Genomic DNA, 19853 nt, shown 5'->3' on the forward strand with positions numbered 1-19853 from the left:
AAGGGTAAACATCATAAGCTTGTCTTCACAAGTACATCAATATTTTAAGGCATTATTTATTACTTTAGTACGAACTTTGAACGTTTTTCAGTTTTCAAAAGAAGTAAGTCAAATATCAGGTTATCAAAATGACTTCATACTTAGACTTGGAGAATCACTAAAAAACAGAATTTTTAATTAAAAAATATAGAATAATTTCACAAATCTTCAACATTATTTATTCATGTTTTAATATACATAAGTTAGATACAAAATAAACTTTGATACAATGTTAACCATTTACACTGTGCATTCGAGAACAACTGGAGATGCAATGCAAGGACGTAGACGCAATACGAGGACATAGATGCAACGTAAAGCGAGCTGACCAATCACAAGTGACAGTTTGAATAATTCATCACTTGTAATTGGTCAACTGTATCTCTAGTGAGAACCAAATGCAGCTATTTAGTCTTCTTAAATTTGAAGGACCAAAGAATATAGTAACCAATTTTTACCTTAACTTTAATGTGAGATGAACACATTTTAAAATTAATTCTCTTAATCCTAGAACTATGTTTAAATGCCTCACTTATTACAAAAAACTGCATAGTTAGAAGCTATTTTGTGTTTGTAGGTAATGATAGACATTTTGAAAATTACTTTTTCTTCAGTCAAAAAATACTACTTGTCTTTAACAGCTTACCTTTAAAAAATCTACCAAATAACCTTTTTAAAATAAACTAAACATGATACTAAAAGTATTACAAATTAGAACCAAAGTTTAGAATTGCTGCCTGCTAAAGGATTTGTCAAGGGACTTAGTTTATGATCTTGGCAAAGATACTAGACTTTCTGTTCTCACATACTCGACTCCTTTCCAGTTCCCTGTCTCTCTTTTCTATTTTACAGTCCGAATCTCTCCTTTCTGTTTTACTGTCTCTCCTTTTTGTTTTACTTTCTCTCCTTTCTGGTTCACTGTCACTCTTTTCTGTTTTACTGTCTCTCCTGTCTATTTTACTGTCTCTCCTTTTTGTTTTACTTTCTCTCCTTTCTGGTTCACTGTCACTCTTTTCTGTTTTACTGTCTCTCCTTTCTATTTTACTGTCTCTGATCCTTTTTGTTTTACTGTCTCTCTTTTCTGGTTCACTGTCACTCTTTTCTGTTTTACTCTCTCTCCTTTCTATTTTACTGTCTCTCTTTTTCATTTTACTTTCTCTCTTTTCTAGTTCACTGTCACTGCTTTCTGTTTTACTGTCTCTTCTTTCTGTTTTGCTGTCTCTCCTTTCTGGTTCTCTGTCACTTCTTTCTGTTTTACTGTCTCTACTTTTTGTTGCAACTATGTTGCTTGACTGTGGGCTATTTGTATCATTTTCACTATCAGTTTTATCAGAGAAACGTCTTGATACCTTCATATTTTGTTCTGCTGTGCTATTGACGCTGTCCTCGTCATTGATTGACATATCAGTTTGTCCAGAGTTTTTGATTGTCTTTGAATCATTATTATTTCTATCATTCTTTTCATCAGGTGTTTGCTGCTTTTCATCTCTTTCCTGTTTTTCATCATTTCTTTTAATTTCGTCTGATGATTGTCCTTCATTTTTGTTTTCCTTTCTTCTTTTTCCTCTTTTGACAGATCTTTCAATAGATTTATCAACGTTGTTATTCTTCGAACATCCTTTTTCATCCATATCACTATTTTCCTTTACATTTCTATCATTGTCATCAGTCTGTAATGATCCCATTGCTGTTACAATTTCTTCTTTGTCCCTTCTTTCTTTTTCAATCATAGCTTCCTTCTCAGCTCTTTTTCTCTGTTTTTCTTTTTTCTTTATTGCCTTTTTTTCTTTCTCTTTCTGCTCACTAAAAATATAATAAACAATTAACAATACAATAAACTAGATTACATTGTAAATAAAAAATGATCTACTCACTATAGTTTTAAACTTTATTCAGTATATGATGGGGTTTTTTTCTCATAAAGCTTTTGAATGGTACATACAAGGTTTTCAAACCAAAATCAAAATGAATTTGTAGAAAAAGTCCGAAAAAAACCTTGTGACTATCATTTTTTTAATGTGAAATATTGGAATCTGTGGTATTTTTCCAATTCATGTTGTTTATCAAGCAAAAATACCAAAAATGTCCTGTAAAATTATGTTTTGTGGAGATATAATAATTTGAAAGAATAGCGATGATATGGAAGAGCCTAAACTTTGTAAAGCATTTACTGCTATACTGTACCTAAGCCATGATGCAATGTGTGAACTGTTCCCTGGACCAAATGGTAATTCTGTATATTTTTGTCTGAGTTTCTTTGGCTTTGCTGATGAAATTGTTCGTCGTCTACGTTGATCACTTTTACCACTAAGTTCGCCATCTGAGGTTTCATGAGATAACCTCCGAGGTTGGTAGGCTGATTTGGCTCTTAGTTTTTTTGTTTTCTTATCTGAAATTATTTAAGGATTTTTAGTACAGTAATTAGAAATTGTGTCAAAATTATTCTACTGCAATTACTGAAGTAACTACATTTTATTTACTTCAATTAAGAAGTTTATAAAGCAGTCACTGCAATAACAAAGCTTTCTAAATAATTGCATAAAAGAGTTGTTTGTTAAATAGTAAACAAATGTAGTTACTGCAGTAACTGCAGTGGAATAATTTTCATAGTATATTTTATATTTTATTCTATTATTTATATTATAAACAACTTTTTCATATCTTTTTAATTATTTGTAATTAAGTATAATTATTATATTATCAGTAAGTTTTATTATAATTTATATAATTTTTCTATATTTTATTACAACTTTTAATCTATTTTTAATGAAAAATCAAAATATCATAAATCTTACCACGTTTAACTGCAAAGTCTACTGCCTGCTTAGTATTTAACATTGCATGCACACTTCTTGACATCTGGCTCACCTTTCCCTACAAAAACAAAGCAAATACATAACTTTCTATGACATTTCACCTAATCATAATTAATGGTAAATCAACCAGTCTGTACATCGGTCAACTCATAATAATTCATCCTAAATAAACAATTGATTATGATATGATAGAAGAGCTAACAGTAACATATATTACTAGTCTGCCAATAGATATCAAATAGAAAAAAAATCTCATTTTAGCTGGACCCGCCCTGATAGCAAACTTACCATTTCTAGGGTGTCGGCCGTTCTACAGGAAGGTCGATATCTTCGAATCATGTCTATTTCTTTAACAGGTATTGTGCTCTACAATGAAAACAGTATGGTAGCAAAAGTAATAAATAATAATTTGTTCACCTCAATGGTGTTTTCCAATTCAGTATGTAAAGAATTTTCCACTAATTACAAAATATAATAATAAAACAAACAGTACTTTTATACACATTTTATTAGATCACAAATATGGCCAAATATAGTCATTTAGGCCTAAATATTACCATTTAACAACAAAAAAATTAATGCCCTTCTAATAAATGCCTCCAACGAATAAACTTCCCTAAAAACACACTTTTGAACAATAAATGCTCCAGTAAAGCATAAATTAATCTCCATGCCAACTTTTATGAATTCATGAATATATCATAATTGGTTATCCGCACTTGGCGGATAACCCCTTGTTATTGTCAGGATCTTTTTTTTTTTTTTTTTTTTTTTTTTGGTTATCCGCAACTTAGTTGCAGGATAACCCATGTGATTGTAAATATCTTTTTTTTCATCATCTTTGTTCTTCTTTCTTTCCCGGAATTTTGTTGCACGCATATCTCTCACCCTTGTCAACATAAGATTGTATAACTTTGTCATAAGATTGATCTGTAGCTGTAGATGTGCAGGAAACTTCGTTATAAGACGTTAGAGTCGCGTAGCGTAAGTTACGCGCGATTTTATGAATTTCAATGTTTGGTCATAGATTATAAACCAAAAGTCATTTTGTATTGACACTTGGTGAAAATTTAAGTCATATCAAGGGCAAACTTTCTATGGATTAAAAATGACATGTTTCACAAGAAGTTACGCGCGCACGCGCATTTAAAATTTAAAAATGCGCAAAATTAATTTCTAATCAACTTTCTACGCTGATCATGACATTTTAAACATGTCAAAAATTCCCACGCGCGCGGAAAAAATTACGCGTAAGGTGCGCACGGAGCATGAAAATCATGTGTTTTTTTCTTGAATTATGATTTTACAGCCTTTCTTAGTCATTTTAAAAAAGATTTACATCATTTCAAATTAAAATGACGTCATACGAACACGTTGATTTAGACCATTTGCGTGCGTTTTAGTTGCAAAAGTGACAACAAATTGTCAAAATTAAGCCTATTTTTAATCTATTATAGCTCCTCAGGATCATCCACGACCCCCAATTTTTTAAATTTAATATGTAAGCAGATATGTTGTAGATATGAATTCATGCAGAACCTTTACCACTCGGATGTTATGACGTCATCGTATGGCCACACGAATGTAAAATATAGGATTTTTTACTCTTTCGTTATTGCTCATCAAATTCAACAAAGCGCTTCTAGGTTATACGTATTCCATTTCCCCCGAAATTTTAATATTGTCTACGTTAATCAACTATCTTTCGCATGAATTAAAAATATTTTAATTTTTATGACGTCATCATGTCTAAAAACGTAAATAACGTGGGTCACTTATTTTCATCTTTACAGTAAATTTCAATCTGTTATAGCTCGTCAGAATAAAAAGTGATAATCATGATTAAAACGTTTTCTGGAAGCTATTGGATTGTAGATACGAATTGATGTGAATATTTTGCCAATCAGATGTTGTGGCGTCATCATATGGCCAGTTGAATTCAAAAAGTCATATTTTCATCTCTTGCGTAAAAGTTCATTGCGTTTAAACGAGAGCGCATCTCACTTTTACGTGCCCAAAATTCTTCAAATTTGTTTTAATGTAAATTTTTAGATAATTATCTTCTAAAATTGTTATCTTTATATGTCAATTTGATGACGTCATCGTGTTAAAAATTGGATTTAAAAGATGGGTCTCGTAATTTTGTCTATGCTACACTGTATATAACATATACAGTTTATTCTGTAAAATACTGTAATATCGTGTATGCTACATAATAGGTACAATTCAGCACTGTAAACATATTTATTTCATGTCATAGGATGGCATATTAATTGTCGAGGTTCATATAGTTAAGTATGTGCATGTTGCGTTTGCGTGGATAACCCGAACTCGTCAAAGTGACGAGTTCAAATCTAGTTTTTCTATGTTATTCTTCTTTCTTTCCCAAAATTTTGTGTCACGTGTATCTCAAATTCTGATCAACATTACATCGTATAACTTTGTCAGAAGATTTACCTCTATCTTTAGAAGTGCAGGACAGCTCGTTTTTTTACTTTAGAGTCGCGCAGCGTAAGCTACGCGCGATTTTATGAATTTTGCGTATTTAACATAGACTAAAAACCAAAAGTCATTTTGTAATGACACTTGGTGAACATTTAAGTCATATCAAGGGCAAACTTTCTATGGATTAAAAATGGCATGTTTGACATAAAGTTACGCGCGCACGCGCGTTTAAAATTTCAAATTGCGAAAAATTCATTTCTAATCAACTTTCTACGCGTTTCAGGTCATTTTGAGCATTTCAAAAATTCCCACGCATGCGCAACATTTTTACGCGCACGTGCGCACGTAGCGCAAAAACATCTTTTTTTTGCTTGATTTTTGTTTTTTCAGCCTTTTCTAGTAAATTTACCAATTTTCAATCAATTTCGACTTAAAATCACGTCATACGAGCACGTAGAATTAAACAATTTGCGCGCGTTTTTAATGAAAAAGTTAAAAAATTTGTCAAAATTTTGCCTTTTTTAAAACAGTCATAGATTGTAAACTACGTGGTGAACTTTTTTAAAATTGCATATTCTGGAAGTTGATGAGTTGTAGATATCGAATCATGCATCGATATGGCTAACCGGACATTGTGACGTCATCGTATGGCCACTCGAATATAAAATATAGGATTTTTGTCTCTTTCGCATAGCTCATCACATTTAATAGAGCGCATCTCCACTTATCCGTATTCCATTTCCCCCCATTTTGTTATATTGTCTTGGCCAATCAATTATCTTTCGCATAATCTACCATTTTTTAAATTGTGATGACGTCATCATGTCCAAAAGCGTCAATAACTTGGGTCCCTTATTTTCACCTATTCTGCACTGTATGTAGTACGTATACAGAATATAGTGTATACCGTATATACTTTGACGTGACGCAAAATAGAGAGCGCACTAACATTTTTACAATGGCATAATCGTTTTTCTGCGCGCAATATTCTAACGTATGACGTGCACGTGGCTTTTGCGCTGCGGATAACCTAACTCGTCCGTAGTGACGAGTTCAAATCTAGTTTATCTTTAGTTGAGTTTCTGTGTCAAAACAATAAATGTATTCAGCAGCCCATAAAGATGTATATTAACTGAAATCAATATATAGATATTTTGATATTAATCTTGCAGACAATTACTCATACATATTATATTTTTTACAATTTATTATTTCCAACAAGGTAATGTATTTTGTTGTCTATGTTAGTTTAGTACTATCGATTTGTTTCTTTATAATCTTTTTTTTATTGCATTATCTCCGTGTATGAAATGCATTCTTATTGTCTACAAAGTATTTTTGCTCGGTTTCAACTCCTTCAATTTCGCTAATGATGTAGAAAAGATGCGCTAAATTGGCTTACAGCAGTCAATAATGCATTGCTATGGTAACATAATATACACTTTCATCTGGCATGGTAATTCTGTTGGTAATTATAATATCATCTTCATTTTAATGACTTTGTTATTGTTACATTGGCTGTACAATAACAGTTTACCAGTTTAGTTTAAATTATACATGTAAGTTACCAATACCAGGGAATATTAAATAAAAATACAATGGCATTAAAGGCCAATTTAAATTATATAAAATCAAAGACATAGACAACAAACAGTCATGGACTGGCCAACACTTTCCAGTTTCCATACTAAAAAAACACTTTCCAGTTTTGTAAACTAAACTGCCTCCATGGACTGGTCAAACACTGTCCAGTTTAAAAATTATAAAGTCGAGTTTTTAAATTTTTTTTTAAAAGTAACTTAAAAATGGATACAATTAAAAAAATTTGGACTGGCGCGGTGTGTTAATATTGTTTGGAGAGTTTTCCAGTGTGAGTTTATGTGTGAAATTGACCCTACTATGAATCCTACGATCCTAGGCCCTAGGTTGTTGAAAATTGAAAAATCCCCCATATGCTTACAATGACTTGATGGGCAGCACTGGTGACCCTTTTTGCATCTGACCTCCGGACATGACTTTTACACTGAGCTGACGGAACTAAGCAGGGTAGAACCAGCATTTCACCCTCTGAACACTGATCCTTGTCATCAGAGCCTAGCAGGGACTTTGTCTTCTCGTCTTCTGTGGTTACAAGATACGCCAACTCATAATTAGCCTGAAAAGAAAAAGAAAAAACAATCAACAAAATGAAAAGATTTATAAGGTTATTCAATAAATATTCTCCATACATATGTTAAAAATACATAAAATAATATATATAACATTATATAATCTTTCATTATATAATACATTCTCACTCCTGAGGGCAATCAAAGCATATTGATCAAAACATCAAGAAACTCAACAGTTCTTTTCAGAACTAATATATGTGGTGTACCGCAAACTTTATATCAACATTATATAATCTTATTAAAAAAAATATTCATCAACAAGGTTTATTAAAAAATAATGCAGTCACAGCAGAAGCTAAATTAATTCAATTATTTACATCAAAGAATATATAACATTTTTAACATGAAATATGAAATATAAAAGCAAAAACTTAACATCAGAAATGTATAATGGAATAACAATGAACATAATTACCATCAAAGGGTTTGTTGTGTGTATTCCTTTTCCTGATGGATCATATTCACTTTCAACTCTTTCTTTGTTCAGGTAATGATTTCTGAAAAAAAAAACAGTTTAAGTTTTATAATTTTTTGGTTTACTTATATAGGCCTATGAAAATATGGAAATAAATAAATTACAAAGAGTAGAAAAATAAAGTATACTTTTTACACTACACAATATTTTTAATATTACTGTAATAATATAAGTAGAACATTGTACTCACATTTTTCGTGCAACACTTTTTGATACTTTCGTAGTAGATGAATCCATGTTGACCATATCTAAGTTTGGCTTGGGTTCAGAGTAAACTTAGCAAGCTTCACTCACTTTTTAAGCCAAGCAACTCTTTCTCCATATCATCCTACACAAACAACAGCATTGATGCAGTCTCCAGGCTTTAGGTACTATTGTCATCATGTTCTAATAACTGTGAGGAAAGTTGTCAAACCACACATGTGTCACCAATAATGTAAGTGCGCATCTTAACAACACAATTCGTGGTCTGCATATGTGTCATTTATAAGATCAATCAATAGATTGTTGACGGTTGTCATGCCTTTTACTACCTAGCTCGTGAAAATACAATACATGATGGCTTAAGGAGTTATTTTGTTAAAGATCACGATTTTAACCAATCAGCTTTCGAATTAGTATTTAAATGGTCACCGACTACCACACGGGCGAAATTTAAATTTCTTGTTGTTGAATCGGGTGTGCGCGACAATCGACGATTTCTTTTTGTTAACTTGTTGTGTGTGTAACACACATAAGTAGACTTTAAACCGTTACATTCTTGGTTCTAGACATCTACACTAATATAGGTAATTATTATAATAAATTAGGCTAGCTAGCGGCCTACCTAACCTAATATAATAGCTAGGCCCTACACTACACTATAGAGGCCTCCTTCCTTCCCTCCTACTACTAGGCTAGGCCTAGTAGTAGTCTACTAGCTAGCCTAGCTAGCCATTATATTAGCCGCCGCCGCGGGATACGAAAGTCCTGTATGCATAGTAGGATAGGCCTAGCACTACTAGCCTCAAGATTCTAACTAGCCTCTAGCCTAGCCTAGTCCTAGTAGTAGTAGGCCTAGTAGTAGTCCTAGGCCTAGTAGTAGCATGTTTAAACATATAAACACAAAGAAAATGATACAAACAGCAATATGACAATTTACTTTAGTTCCTACCTACAGTACTAGGCCTAGCTATTACATACTACTAGGCCTATAATGCCGCAGCCTAGCTAGGCCCTAACTAAGGCCTAGTCAGAGAGAGACGAGAAAAAGTAAGCCTGCAAATTTAAAATCGTGCATTTATAGGCTAGTATATTCTATAAGTTGATGTAATTTATTATGCATCTGAATAAATATAAATGTTACTTTCAGGCTGTTAAATATGGCTTCCAGAGAGTTACTCCAGAATTTACTGGAGAAAAAAACAGTTCAAGAAATTAAAAAAAGAATGAAAGAAAAGAGGAAAAAAAGAAACAATCCACTTAACTTATCAAAGACAAAGTGGCACAATAGTAGGTTTTTTAATCATTATTCTGCGTCCACCTTTTTTCACAAATTTGTACAGAATTTAAAAGTACAATTAGTTGAGCAGAACACATGAATTACTTTATTTTTTTCCCTGATGCAAACAATAGTTTAATTGATCAACCTTTGACTTAACACCTTTATTTAAATTATATTCATTATTATATATTATTATTATTATTATTATTATGTTATTCTTATGATATGCCTATTAAATTTGTTTACAGTTTAGGCTAAAATTGTTTATACTTTTTTATATAGATTATGTTTTATTATAATAGAGTTTGTATTTGCTTGCATGTCAGCTTGCATTATTATTACTCTTTAAGAAGTTAAAATGAAATATAAACTTCAATGGATTCATAAATTTTAAATTTACAATTATAATAACTGAAATCAACAATTTGCAATATATTTTTAATTTATTCAAGAATCTAGTACGTCATTTTTGAAAGCCACTCTAAGAGCTAACAATACGGACTTGGCAAGGGCGCTAGCAAAGGCAAAGGCTGAAGTAACTGAATTGCACCAATTTCTACTGGAGTTAAAAGAAGAAAGGCATTCACTTATCTGTACCAATTCAGAATATAAGGTAAAAATACTATATTAGGTACAAGGTCTGTCATTATGGAGCTTTTGATTTTTAATGACCTATGACCTACACATTGAAACCACCAAAACTACTTCACGGAATCTAATGAAGAACCAACTTCCTCAAATGTGCACAATGAATTTATGATCTAACTTGTCGCTAGGTTGTCAGTCATCGCAAATTGAAAGCCCACTATTTTTACAAAAACTACAATATATAGTAGTAGTATGACGGCGGATGACCCTTGAAGCTCGAAAGCTTGTTTCAGGAGAGTGTCCTCAACATAAAAATAATTTTCATTTACACAAAAACAAAATATTTATAATTTTCAATAGGTGTAAAGTTGAGAATGACAAATTTGTTCATAGTATGATGTACAGTATAATCAAAAGTATACAAATTTAATCTCTGTAAACGCATTTCCATAACCTTTTATTTTTCTTCATTGAAATGTGAGATAATTGTACAATATTCTTGTTTATTATTACAATAGCAACGGTTTACAGATATTCGTAAGTCATTACGGAGTGTGACAACAAACCTTTTAGGAGCATCCAACATAATAAGCATTACATTAGATAATTGTTTGCCACCGTTAGAATACAGCGGACGAAACTCTGACGCCAGAATCTCTACTATGTCAAATGAGGACGATGTTTATGAAAACAGAATGATAAGGTAGTGGTTATAGTTTAAATTCCTGACTTTTGATCACACCAACCTTAGCATAAGTCGGCAAAAAATACAAGTTAAATCCGTACTGTAAGAACTTAAGTAGGTATATAGCACAATTTTTAGGTTTAGATGTCCATATTTCTCAAATTCCTCAAAAAAAAACAAGCATGTTGCGCCAGCCCAAAGGTGTCGGATTTAGTGAATATTTTATTTTTCAATTGTGAACGACATTGATATATTATTTCTTACTTACAGTGGTGGACCCAGTATATACTATAAGAAACCAAACACAGGCCTTAAAACTGATGTTACAAATGCAACCAATTGTTCTGATGTATCTGAAAAAAATGTTGTCAATGCTGAAGAAACCTTTGATCAGAACATCAGGATCTCACTACCAAGCTTTTTGAATGACACAATTGAAAAAGGTATTCTTTCTTGAGAGAATACTGAATTTTTTCTTTTTCCACTTTAAGAGTTATTATAAGACATTTCATTCATCATTCATTCATCATTCATTCATCAGTGGAAAATTACTTGACATTTATTGTCATTTGCATATAAAATATAGGCCTACATAGAAATTATGTTTGCTCAGAGATATACAAAAAAACAGATAAATAACAATAACAATTACAAATTGTCAAATATAAATAACATTTCAGATCAATTATAAATAGTTTAATGGCCATACATGTATTGTATCTTCTTTCAACAGAAGAGAAAGCTAAAACTGAAATTCTAGTTGAGAAAAATAGAGAAAAAAGTCAAAAAGGGAAGGAAACAGAAAGTACAAAAGATGAAAAAGACATTCTGAAATCCAAAAACAAACTAAACTTTTCAACCAGCTTTACTGAAAGCACCCCAACTTTGGAAGATTCGTCTCAAAGAAAGAGAAACTCACCAGACCCTGTTGAAGAAAGCGTTGTTGGAAGCAGAAATAAAACCATTAACAAAGCTAACAGCTTTGCGACCTTTCTACCTTTGACACCAAAAGGTTTTACAAAATCAAAGATAAAAAAGAGAGATTCAAAGAAATGTTCACTATCAGATTTGGAAGAAAATCCTTTTAGAACAATATCTAAAATTGCTCATTCACCTAAAATAAGTGAAAACCAAAACAACTCTTGTGACAATAGTTCTGTTATGGATTCTACAACCAAAGAAACGGAGAAGAAAATTACTATTAATAAGCCTGAAACAAAAGAAGAAACATTTGATTTGCAAGAGCCTGTGAGCAAAATTCAACCAGAGGCCATGACCAATAATGGAATGGAAAGGAATATTACTGATACAGATATTCTTACAAATGATCAGTTACAAAGTGGAATGTTTGGTGGAGGTTTAGCAGAGGATCTCAATGAGGACATGGAATTCACTGTAGCATTGAATTCAACAATAATCTTTGGTGCAATGCAACAATTAGCAAAGAAGCAAGCATCTAAAGAGAAAATTGAATCTCATGATTGCAATACTACTGATAAAGAAATGGATACAAAGAAGAACAGTGATGTAGAAATCACTAAACAAGAGGTAACCGAGAAAGACTCCTTAGAAAATAGAAAAGAGAGGAAGGCATCTTCTGGTGCTTCTAGTACTGAGAGTGAAGGAAAAAATTCTATCAAAGTCAAAGGTCAAATGTCACAAAAGACTGGTGTGAAAAAGGTGAAAAAGACTAAACCAACTAGGATTCCTATGAAAGATATAAAAAATACAGGCAGTGTTTTTGACATTAGCCTTGGCGATACCTTTTCTATGCCTAGTCCACTTAGACAATCAAAAGAAGCTTCTGTTCAAAAAATAGCAAGTAGCAAACTCGAGGTAAAGAAACACAAAACTAATCAAGTGGTACGAAGAGGCACGTTTGTTGTTCCAAAAACTAAAATTCCTAAGAAATTATCATCAAGTGACAGTGATAATGAGAATATATATGAGAAGCAAGGAAAGAAAATTGTATCTGGGCAGCCATTAGTGATGGCAGATGATGGCTGTCATTCAAAAACAGTTGAAAGACGGATCGAAGTTGGTGAGAAATCAAAAAAGTCTAAAAAACATGAAAACAAACGTACAACATTTGTAAAACAGAAAGAAAACCCTTCTGAAGATTGTAACAGTAAGGTTTCTGGTGTGAATTCTGGCGGTATGAGTGGTGAGTCTGGAACTTATACAGAAGAAAATAATTCAGATATAACAGAAAATGGAAAGAGTCTGAGAAATGAAATGAAACAAGATATGCCTTTAGGTAAATCATCATTTGAACAAAAAAGTTCAGAAGGTAATAATCGGATAGATAACGAAAAGGACGATAGATATGAAAGCTCAAATACTCTTTCAGTAAATACAAAAAATAATAAAAAACCTTCCCTGCCATCAAATAATTCAAGAAGAGAAACTTTCAACTTAGAAGATGAAGGTGCCACTTCAGCTGTGACAGAAGATAAACACCATTCCGATGTGGAAGTACATCCGATCTGTCCTGTGAAGAAAACTAAGAAGTCAAAAAGAGGAACTTCCAACAAAGAAGATGAGAAGGATGAAGGTACCAGTTCAGCTGTGAGTGAAGATAAACACCATTCCGATGTGGAACTAAATCCGATCTCTGAATGTCTTGTGAAGAAAACTAAGAAGTCAAAAAGAGGAACTTTCAACAAAGAAGATGAGACAGATGAAGGTACCAGTTCAGCTGTGGCAGAAGATAAACACCATTCCGATGTGGAATTAAATCCGATCTCTGAATGTCTTGTGAAGAAAACTAAGAAGTCAAAAAGAGGAACTTTCAACAAAGAAGATGAGAATGATGAAGGTACCAGTTCAGCTGTGAGTGAAGATAAACACCATTCCGATGTGGAATTAAATCCGATCTCTGAATGTCTTGTGAAGAAAACTAAGAAGTCAAAAAGAGGAACTTTCAACAAAGAAGATGAGAAGGATGAATGTACCAGTTCAGCTGTGGCAGAAGATAAACACCATTCCGATGTGGAATTAAATCCGATCTCTGAATGTCTTGTGAAGAAAACTAAGAAGTCAAAAAGAGGAACTTTCAACAAAGAAGATGAGAATGATGAAGGTACCAGTTCAGCTGTGACAGAAGATAAAAACTATTCCGATGTGGAAGTAAATCTGATCTCTGAATGTCCTGTGAAGAAAACTAAGAAGTCAAGAAGAGGAACTTTCAACAAAGAAGATGAGAAGGATGAAGGTGCCAGTTCAGCTGTAACAGAAGATAAAAACCATTCCGATGTGGAAGTAAATCGGATCTCTGAATGTCCTGTGAAGAAAACTAAGAAGTCAAGAAGAGGAACTTTCAACAAAGAAGATGAGAAGGATGAAGGTATCAGTTCAGCTGTGACAGAAGATAAAAACTATTCCGATGTGGAAGTAAATCCGATCTCTGAATGTCCTGTGAAGAAAACTAAGAAGTCAAAAAGAGGAACTTTCAACAAAAAAGATGAGAAGGATGAAGGTGCCAGTTCAGCTGTAACAGAAGTTAAAAACCATTCTGAAAGGGAACCAAAAGTAAATGCGATCCCTGACCGCCCTGTGAAGACAATTATTAAGGCAGCCAGCATTTCGGAATCTGCTGCACAAGAAAATAGCAAACAAATCCTTACTGATGAACATTCAAGGTCAGATACTCTATCAGTGAAAACAAATGATTTATTTAAAGATAAGAAAGTATCAAAGATGTCTAGAAGAGAAACTTTTAAAATAAAACCAGAAGCAGAGAAAAAAGAAAGTAGCATTGTACCTGCGACGTTGAAAGGAGAAGACAACCTCATCGATAAAATAATGGACATATTAGATGCTGAAGATTCTGAATCAGAAATAGATGTGATTCCTGAAAGTTCCATAAAGACATCTCGAAAAAAAAAAATTGTTGCAAAAGAGCGTAATGATCAATTAATTACTGATAAACATAGTTCAGATACTCTTTCAGCAAATGATGCAATAATAGAAAAAAGACCTTCTAGTAAAAAGTCGAGAAGAGGAACGTTTAAAATAAAACCAGAAGCTGAGAAAGAGAAAAGCAGCAGCATAGCTGTGCGGTTAGGAAAAGAAGATGCCATGGAAAAAATAATGGACATGTTAGATTCAGAAGATTCTGAAGTAATGTCAGACATCGACAGTCCTGTAAAGAAAACTCGAAAGAAATTTGTTTTGAATTCTCTTGCTTCTGAGGAAGGGGATCATGAAGTAGATGAGGTGCAGCAAGAGGAGGCAAGTTTGGTTTTTGATGACGATGAAGGTAATTTATTATTTATTTTGTTTCAACTTATTCCAACCGCGATCAAAGTTGCCCATAACAGGAATGATGCAATTAAAAAACACAATACAGTTTAAAGCTCTGTCAAACTTTATGTGACAAAAAAATGTGATGTGCCCATATACTCATTTGACAAACTAGTTTGTTATTGTAGACAGATCTTAATACTATGTTTTCACAAAGAAAAACAAATTCCTTCACACACACTTATTAAAATAAAGATTTTCTATGATAAATTTGTATCCAACCAAACTGTATTCCAGTAATGGAACTTTTGTTTTAATGATGCACCACTTGAAGCTTTCCTTTTTGTGATGTGTAATTTTGACTACACAGAGTAAAAAGGTACTGCACATGCTCATATGGTTCTGAGCATGTGCAGAAAGACTTTTTGACACACAGCTTTGTAGTCAAGCAGGGCATGGAAACGAAAGCTCCATATTCATACATCACTGTACAATATTCTGTAAGACAATTATCAATTATTAAAGTTCAAGTTATTCCAGATACAGAGGATGATGATTCAGAGGAGAATGAGAAGGATTGTGTGCCAGAAAATTCTGCTGAAAACAAAGATGATGTTACAGGTAAAACCACTTGTATACATTTGATATACATTTAAGGCCAAGTTACACAAATAAGCAGTAACCTATGTGGAATCTGTATCTATCCTGAGCAGAGTTTAGATTAAACACATTTTTTTATACTAATGAACGTTCAATTTAACTAACATTTTTACATTGTTAAATTCAGATAAAATTAGAGATATGAAAAGTAAGGTTACGAGATGTATTGTTGATACGGATGAAGAAGATTGTGACATGCAAGAGGACGTCGTGCAAGTTAAGAAAAATGAAAGTAGAGCTTCTTCTACAGTCAAAACTGATAAGAAAAACAGTAAACAAAATGGTAATATTTGTTTGTTTATTTAAAAGATCTCTGAAAACATATCTTTATAGTTTCTCTCCTGCCCTCTCAAAAAAAAACAACCCAAAAAACAATAACAGCTGATGTACACTTCATCAACTTTTATTTACCATATCATATTTTGCACTTGGCTCTAGAACAAAAGAAAGTGAGGTGTATTCTAGATACAGATGAAGATGAATGTGAGGAAGATGATGTGCCGGTTAAGAAAACTGTAAAAGAATCCAGTTCTAAAATGAAACCTGATAAAAGAAACCGTAAACGCAGTGGTAAATTCCTCAATAGCATATAAATATTCAATTGAAATTCTTGTTATATATTACACTGTGAACAAAAATACCGTATAAGAACGCAGCTGTAAATCGATTGTGAATAATCTCTTAGAAGGAAAAAAAACATTTTAGAGAATAGAAAAGATTTTAGGTTCTGGATTTAGGAAAGTCTCTTGTTTTCTTATAGCTTGAAAATATGATAATTGAAGGTAATAATTTAACGAATCTAATTCATGTTTATGCAAATGTTACATTTTTTGTTTGTTTGATTTTGTAGATAAAATAAAAGAGGACAGAAAGATTGGTAACAGTGTTCCATATAAAGAAGACAGAAAGACTGACAGCAGTGTTCCAGATAAAGAGGACAGAAAAGCTGGTAGCAGTGCTCCAGATAAAGAAGACGATTTGAACAAGAAGGTTGCCGCCCCAGTCAATGTGAATAAAAAGAAAGTTAAAGATGTTACAAAGTCTAAACAGAGTGTTGATAAAGAAAGTATACCAAGTGAGTTTGAAATGGAATAGAATAATAACCTCCTGCAAAGAACTTCTGATACAGTATTTTATACAAAATTGTCACAGACACAGACAAAAGATTGTGTTCTTTGCAAGCATTTATATCACTTTCCTCTAAACAATAGGCCCCATTAAAAAAACCAAGCCTTGTTAAAAAACGCAAGTTTTACCACACATTATCTTTTTAACTTAATAGGTAAAGTTAAAGAAAAAAAGAAAGTGAGATGTATTGTGGATACAGATACAGATGAAGATGAATGTGAAGAAGACGTCGTCCCGGTTAAGAAAACTAAAAAGGAATCTAGTTCTAAAATGAAAACTGATAAAAGAAGCAGTAAACGCAGTGGTAAATTAATTTAAATTTCTCAATAGCATATGTTGCCATATCAATTGAACTTCTTGTTATATATTCCAACACAAAGTCTCTATTTAGTTAAACTGTGAAAAAATATAAGAATGAAACAATTCTTACTCGTATTCTTTATTAAAAAAAAAAGAATGTACTGAATTGCATTGATTGTGATAAAAGACACTATAAGTTAACAAAATTCCAAAACATATCACTGACAATCTGGGCTGTTTTGAACAATTCCAGTATTGTAACTGTTTTTTCTAATTTTTAATATACATGCATATTAATTTTGATTGCACAGATGAAAGTGAAGAACAGACAAAATCAAGTAATAAGGTAGAGAAGAAGAAAGCAAGCTCAAAGCAGAAGAAGAAACCATCAAAGAGTGGTGAAGATGGTGCTGCCAAAGCATCTGATGACCCAGCTTCCCAACAGCAAGACACATCATTGCTTAAAATTGAGAGTAAGAGAAAAAGTCGTAGATTAACAGTACAGGTGCAAAAAAAAGATGCAAGTAAGGTACATGAAGCTGTGGAAGAAGAACACATTACAGAAGAAACAGAACCCGAGAAGGGAGCTATGTCAGAGGTTAGCATTAATAGATTTAGCTTTGGCAAGGTTAAGAATAATATAATGTTCTGGATTTATAAAGTGCCTAATGTTGTGAAACCTCTGTACATATTATTTTCCCGGTCATTATTTGATCAAACACGTATGGAAATAATATGCAGCTAGTAATTGGCGTAAAGTTTTGTCTTGATCTTACCAGCTACTTATTTGTACAACTGTATGGATAGAGGCAAAGTATAATGTCGATCGCCCAAGGATACAAGCAATTTGAAAAGTGTTGGTTTCGAACCCACAATCTCACGATCAGTAGTCCAACATTCAACACACTGCGCCACACACCCATCTATGGGTCATTGACTAAAATATATTATATAGGCCAATTTATGTTTCATTGGAAATGGTATCCACACTGCTTTTCAGTCAAAAGCAAGCATACTTGGCCAGACCACCATAGCATGGTTCTCACTAGAAGGCTATTTAAAGTATGCTTGTCAATGCTAGTGATTCAAAGAGTCTTTTTTGTTTGAAGGTAAGCCAGAGCTCTGAGGCATCAACTAAGGAACCAGAAAGTGAAGTGGTCCCACGGCAAAGAACAAGTCGCCGGGCAGGTGTTGTAAGCTATAAAGAACCATCATTAAATAGGTATGAAATGATTACATTTTAGTTATGGGTTGGCAGTGTCTTGTGGTTAAGACTCTTCCTAAAAAGCCAGAAAGTGTAGGGTTCAATCCTCCTTGATGATTTATCATTAAATAGTTATGACATTTTTAGTTTCAAACAATGTATATATAAGTATAATGTGATCTAGTCATGTACCTAATTTATGCACTGTTAATAAAGCATTTAATCCTTTTTATTTACTTAGTAAACTACGACGATCAGATTCTCAAACAAGTTCTCCAAGCAAAAAGAAAGTAAAGAAGAGTAAAAAAAGTGTTAAAGGACAGGTTAGTACATCATTTTGAAATCATTTCAAACGGCATTCAGAAAATTGAAAATTATGAATAAGAAATAAACGCATGCTTCTGGTAATGTGAGACAGTCAGGTGTTATTACAACACAGGTGTGTTGGGTTTATCAAACCGACTTAGCAAAAATGCCAACTTATCTTTGCTTTAAGTCAATGATTTTGCTTAAGTCCATTTTCAAAAAGTAAATATTTGTGCATACTGTAGTGCTTTTCTTTAAACTTAGAGATCCATTCCATAAGATAGAACTTCTGTTAAGGGGTGGGGGGATGCATGTGGAACCCAAAGTGAATAGGGGTTAGCCACTAGTAGCAGTCTGCTAGTTTGTTTCATGGGAAAGCAACTGGATAGTGGTATCTCAGTGGTTGGAAGGTTCTATTGTAACTGTGGTTTGATAATTAAAGCTCCAGTTTTAACTTATAACTAGAGAGATTGATAAATACCAGACCAGGTTATTGAGTTGGAAATTCTACAGTATTGCCTTTAATTGAAATTTTACATGTTTTTTATTTTAGAAACGTGACACACTGAGTAATGTGACAAATGTAATTGATGCTATTAAAGAAGAAGAATAAACGTAGAAGAATAAACGTAGAAGAATAAACGTAGAAGAGAGCCATAGTTTACCAATCATTATGGGTTAAAATGTGTCGGTGTTTACATCGCATGGATTATTTTCTTCGTAGAACATTAAAATATTACTTACCGATGTCTGATGCATATGTCAGCTCTAACAGACCACTTTTTATGATATTTATTAGTCCAAATTTAATTTGATGTAGTAGTTAATGTTGTATGTTTTACCATGGTTGTTGTCGTTTATTTATATTTAATTTATGTAATGCAATGGATGTATAGAAAGTGAGATGTTAAAATATACATACATAAATGCATAATTTGTAAAGTTATTAAAAAAGGTTTGAAAAAAATAAAATTAATTTAATAATAATCATTTCTTTAAAATGTCCCTGTTTTTGAAAATAACCAAAATATTGAATTATGTATTGAGGTAACATGCACAGAACAGATTATGTGATTCTGCACATGTACATTTTTTATAATTTCCCTGTACTATAGTACAGAGATTTTGTCGAAAATGGCCAAAATATGACCTTTTCAAATTATTATGCAATAATATTGCCATATAATATTATGTACATAGGCATGTTATCTTATTATTATAAAGTCATAGCAAGGCCATCTAATATAACAGGATGATCAAAAAGGTTTATCAGTGGCTGCGACATGTACTGTTGCAGCAAGACATAAG

The 19853-nt window shown here is 32.6% G+C and overlaps 3 protein-coding genes across 4 annotated transcripts in view; 1 reads left to right on the forward strand and 2 right to left on the reverse strand.

Annotated features, from left to right (window-relative positions):
• Window positions 1-247: 247 nt before the first annotated feature.
• Window positions 248-8406, reverse strand: LOC144841509 (uncharacterized). The gene is made up of 7 exons (XM_078697862.1): window positions 8137-8406; window positions 7887-7968; window positions 7261-7455; window positions 3144-3221; window positions 2835-2913; window positions 2224-2428; window positions 248-1842 (listed from the first exon to the last, which is right to left on the reverse strand). Exons 1-7 carry the CDS (start codon window positions 8190-8192, stop codon window positions 801-803), a joined length of 1737 nt encoding a protein of 578 aa, XP_078553988.1. The 5' UTR covers window positions 8193-8406; the 3' UTR covers window positions 248-800.
• Window positions 680-19853, reverse strand: part of LOC144841510 (stromelysin-1-like) — a 66021-nt gene continuing 46847 nt past the window's right edge. The window contains exon 10 of the mRNA XM_078697865.1: window positions 680-696. The gene's annotated coding sequence lies outside the window, so the exon portion shown is untranslated. The remainder of the gene's footprint in view (window positions 697-19853) is intronic.
• Window positions 8622-19532, forward strand: LOC144839490 (uncharacterized). 2 transcript variants are annotated; one of them, XM_078694869.1, is made up of 15 exons: window positions 8622-8734; window positions 9298-9437; window positions 9882-10042; window positions 10536-10720; window positions 10973-11145; window positions 11436-14963; window positions 15473-15568; window positions 15735-15890; window positions 16046-16177; window positions 16458-16682; window positions 16890-17039; window positions 17347-17633; window positions 18145-18257; window positions 18481-18562; window positions 19099-19532. In XM_078694869.1, the coding sequence occupies exons 2-15, from the start codon at window positions 9308-9310 to the stop codon at window positions 19156-19158; spliced, it is 5478 nt and encodes a 1825-aa protein (XP_078550995.1). In that variant the 5' UTR covers window positions 8622-8734; window positions 9298-9307; the 3' UTR covers window positions 19159-19532. The 2 variants fall into 2 exon arrangements, with proteins under 2 accessions (XP_078550995.1, XP_078550996.1); XM_078694870.1 differs by lacking the exons at window positions 16458-16682; window positions 16890-17039; window positions 17347-17633; ... (1 more) ...; window positions 18481-18562; window positions 19099-19532 and having other exon boundaries at window positions 15735-15899; window positions 16046-16182.

This window comes from Antedon bifida, chromosome 4, assembly GCF_963402885.1.
Source record: "Antedon bifida chromosome 4, ecAntBifi1.1, whole genome shotgun sequence".
NCBI lineage: Eukaryota > Metazoa > Echinodermata > Crinoidea > Comatulida > Antedonidae > Antedon > Antedon bifida.